The 3,967-nt window shown below is 45.6% G+C and overlaps 1 protein-coding gene across 1 annotated transcript; it reads right to left on the reverse strand.

Moving 5' to 3' along the window:
* Window positions 1-1,093: 1,093 nt before the first annotated feature.
* LOC121397268 (E3 ubiquitin/ISG15 ligase TRIM25-like) lies at window positions 1,094-3,560 on the reverse strand. The gene has a single exon (XM_041573855.1). The coding sequence runs from the start codon at window positions 3,445-3,447 to the stop codon at window positions 2,017-2,019; it is 1,431 nt and encodes a 476-aa protein (XP_041429789.1). The 5' UTR covers window positions 3,448-3,560; the 3' UTR covers window positions 1,094-2,016.
* Window positions 3,561-3,967: the final 407 nt, after the last annotated feature.

Consider the following 3,967-nt stretch of genomic DNA (forward strand, 5'->3'; position numbering starts at 1 on the left):
GATTAGAGGAGGGAAAGGGGTGTTACAGGGAGAGCTGGGAAGTGAATCAGTGGTACAGGCTGATACATTAGATAGGTACAAGGAAGGGTCGGATGCTTTATTCACCAGTAGCTCCTCCCAGCAGACAGGAGTGAGCCAATGAGATTAGAGGAAAGGGGTGTTACAGGGAGAGCTGGGAAGTGAATCAGGGGTACAGGCTGATACATTAGATAGGTACAAGGAAGGGTCGGATGCTTTATTCACCAGTAGCTCCTCCCAGCAGACAGGAGGGAGCCAATGAGATTAGAGGAGGGAAAGGGGTGTTACAGGGAGAGCTGGGAAGTGAATCAGGGGTACAGGCTGATACATTAGATAGGTACAAGGAAGGGTCAGATGCTTTATTCACCAGTAGCTCCTCCCAGCAGACAGGAGGGAGCCAATGAGATTAGAGGAGGGAAAGGGGTGTTACAGGGAGAGCTGGGAAGTGAATCAGGGGTACAGGCTGATACATTAGATAGGTACAAGGAAGGGTCGGATGCTTTATTCACCAGTAGCTCCTCCCAGCAGACAGGAGGGAGCCAATGAGATTAGAGGAGGGAAAGGGGTGTTACAGGGAGAGCTGGGAAGTGAATCAGGGGTACAGGCTGATACATTAGATAGGTACAAGGAAGGGTCGGATGCTTTATTCACCAGTAGCTCCTCCCAGCAGACAGGAGGGAGCCAATGAGATTAGAGGAGGGAAAGGGGTGTTACAGGGAGAGCTGGGAAGTGAATCAGGGGTACAGGCTGATACATTAGATAGGTACAAGGAAGGGTCGGATGCTTTATTCACCAGTAGCTCCTCCCAGCAGACAGGAGGGAGCCAATGAGATTAGAGGAGGGAAAGGGGTGTTACAGGGAGAGCTGGGAAGTGAATCAGTGGTACAGGCTGATACATTAGATAGGTATAAGAAGGGGTTGGATGGTGTTTAGCAAGTGAGGGAATACAGGGATATGGGAGAGAGCTCATAGTACAAGTTGATCCAGGGACTGGTTCCATTTTGGAGTCAGGAAGGAATTTTTCCCCCTCTGAGGCAAATTGGAGAGACTTCATATGGGTTTTCCTCTGGATCAACTGACAGTCAGATTAAAATAGAGCTCAGGTTGAACTTGATGGACGTGTGTCTTTTTTCAACCTAACTTACTACTATGTTACTAATAGAATAAAAGCTAGTAGGTAAGAGAGAAGAGAGAGAGATAAAGGAATTCTTGTAGCTGGTAGAAAGTGGTTCTGTTATTAAGCCCCATATAGGTGGATGTATCTTAAACAAAGTAAATTTAGTAAAACACATAATTATTATGATCAGAGAATCCTCATGTGTGTAATACATGTGACTCCATTCAAATGGCACAAATACAGATCGTACCCTTTTACTCTCATGTTTAGAGGCAGATGTAGAGGTAAAGCAGCCCTCGTCCAATCATCCAGCAGTGAATGTCTTCTGAATATGTCTCTGGTAAGGAGACCTTGTCCCATAAGTGACAGATTTTGTTCCCAGCTCTCCAGCATGTTCCAGGCTATGTCAGCAAATTAACAGAGAATAATTAAGAAAAATGAAAAAAGTCCTTTAAAATCACTTTCTCTTGCCGATCTTCCCACAGTCTCTCAGCTGCACAAAAAAAGTATCCAAAAATGTATATGTAGATCAGCGTCTACGGCAACAGAGAAACAGAAAAAAATAGCGCAATGTGTTTCAATATTCCACCAACACCCAGTGTCCAGGTTTTTTTTAGGTGTATTTCCCCTTTATGTCAGGAAATGCCTTTGGTATTTCTAATTCTCCTGAATAATCTTAATTGGACCTAGTCTTCCATTATTGGTGTAATGGTGTTCCGATAAGTTTGTATTAGTTCTCCTTTAAAGTGATCACTCATTGTAAAGTCATTGCCGGGGGAGACACCCCACATAAATGTTGCTGAAACTCTACCTACTGATCCATTCATCAAAGGGATACGGGCAACTCTGGGCATGGGTTTCTTCATGTAGTTGGCAGTGCCCTAACTAATGATTCTCACCCAGGCATTTACTACCCAGAATGCAGCATGAAGGGGCTCAGTGAATGTGGCAGTGAAGGTGTGTAAGTGTCTGATTGGCTCACTCAGCTCATAAAAGGACAGACGTCCGGCCTCATAGTCCAATGAGATCCTGATTCTCCTGCAGGAAGAGACGTGGGGTAAATCTGTACATTTATTGTCATGTATCACTGAATAGTTATCATCCCATCTGTACAAACACCAGGACTTGTTATTATCCCCAATACAGGACTGATCCCCTCTCCTCTCTATACTGGGATAGGCCACCCCTACCCTCCACTCCCCTGATTCACTGACCTCCACTTCCCAGTAATGTCGCCCTGAGGGGAAACTCCTGCTGCTTAAAGTCTGAGGAACCTGAAATCTCTCTGGGGTTTGTGGGTGACACTGGTCTGTACGTGAGTAGGAAGCAGATTTCCTGTCCCCTGATACAGATACAAGATTATGAGCCGTGTTTATATCCAGTAACAGGTCTGTAGCCTCCTGCCCATAGATCCTTCCCTTTACCCCAGTCCCAATGGCAGCTAAGCCTGTGAGTAATGTCTCTGAGATCAGATCCACATCCAGATCCCCTACAGCAGGGACCTTTATATCATGTCTCTCTCTGCCCCCCTCATTATCTGCAGCTCCATGTGATTCCCGTTCCTGTAGGACAGTGAGTGGATCTGCCATGTTGCACAGCTCCTCAATGTGACGGATCTTCCTGGACAGCTCGTCCTTCTTTATTTCCAGCTGCTCCATCAGATCAGTGAGTGTGAGTGAGAGCTTCTCTTTCTGGCTGGAGATGTCACTCAGGAGTCGCTTCTCTAGGACTTCCAGTTGTTCCCTGATGTCTCTAAACAGGGCAGTGACTCTCTCTGTCTCACCGGCTGCTTTTTCTGCCACTTCTCTCCTGCGCTCCTGCAGTCTCTGGGCTCCTCTCTCAGTCTCCTCTCTCTCTGGCCTCAGTTTCTCCACAACTTCTCTCAGTTTTTCTTTCATCTGATCAGAGGCCTCACTCAGCAGCTCCACCTTGTGGCCCCTGTGCTCTCCAAATGCAACACATGAGCCACAGACACAGACACCATCTTCACAGCAGTAATACTCCAGGATCTTGTTGTGTGAGGAGCATTTTGAGTCTCTAGAGGTCCCAGTCCCATCCTGCTGTGGGTCAGTAGAAAGGAATTGCTCTGCTATGTTCCTCAGTCTCAGGTTCCTTATCAGTTCAGGTTTCCTTCTATATGTCCTTCTACATTCAGGGCAGGAGGGATCTTCCTCTATACTCTTCTGCCAGTCCCATGTTCTCTCAATACAGATGAGACAGAAGTTATGGCCACACAACAGGGTTACAGGGTCGGTATAAATCTCCCGGCACACGGAGCAGCTCAGTTCAGCTCTCAGATCAGCAGCCGCCATTGCTGGAACCTGGAATGTTTTCTCTCTCCTCTCACACAGGGAGAGGCAAGTTTATTGCTTGGACTTTGGACTCAATTAAAATATGAAACTTGAAACTCTTGCAGGGAAATAATGTGGGGTTATTATATAGTGAATTCTGTAAATTCCTGCTGGTCACAGCCAGTGATTATTTAGCTATTAGTTAAGCCAAGAAGCTGTGCCAGTGGGTCAATGGGTTTTTTGTTTTTGCTATCGCAAAAAATTTTACTCCTCACTATCATGTTTCAATTACTTTCCACTTTTATTTCAACCCATCATTTTGTTATTCTTGTATTTCCCAGTGCAGAATCGGTAACCAACTTACTGACTCTCTAAACTGTTCCAAGTGATACAATCGTAGGTGGCGTCTCTTTGCCGCTGCTGCTGGGAATTCTATCAAGCGAGGGTTCAAAAATCTGCTACTGGGGAACTTGAGTGGTGATTGAAACAGATTCATTGTAAATCTTACATTAAAAAATAAGATAAAATGATCAATAGAAAC

Source organism: Xenopus laevis, chromosome 8L, assembly GCF_017654675.1.
Source record: "Xenopus laevis strain J_2021 chromosome 8L, Xenopus_laevis_v10.1, whole genome shotgun sequence".
Taxonomy (NCBI): Eukaryota; Metazoa; Chordata; class Amphibia; order Anura; family Pipidae; genus Xenopus; species Xenopus laevis.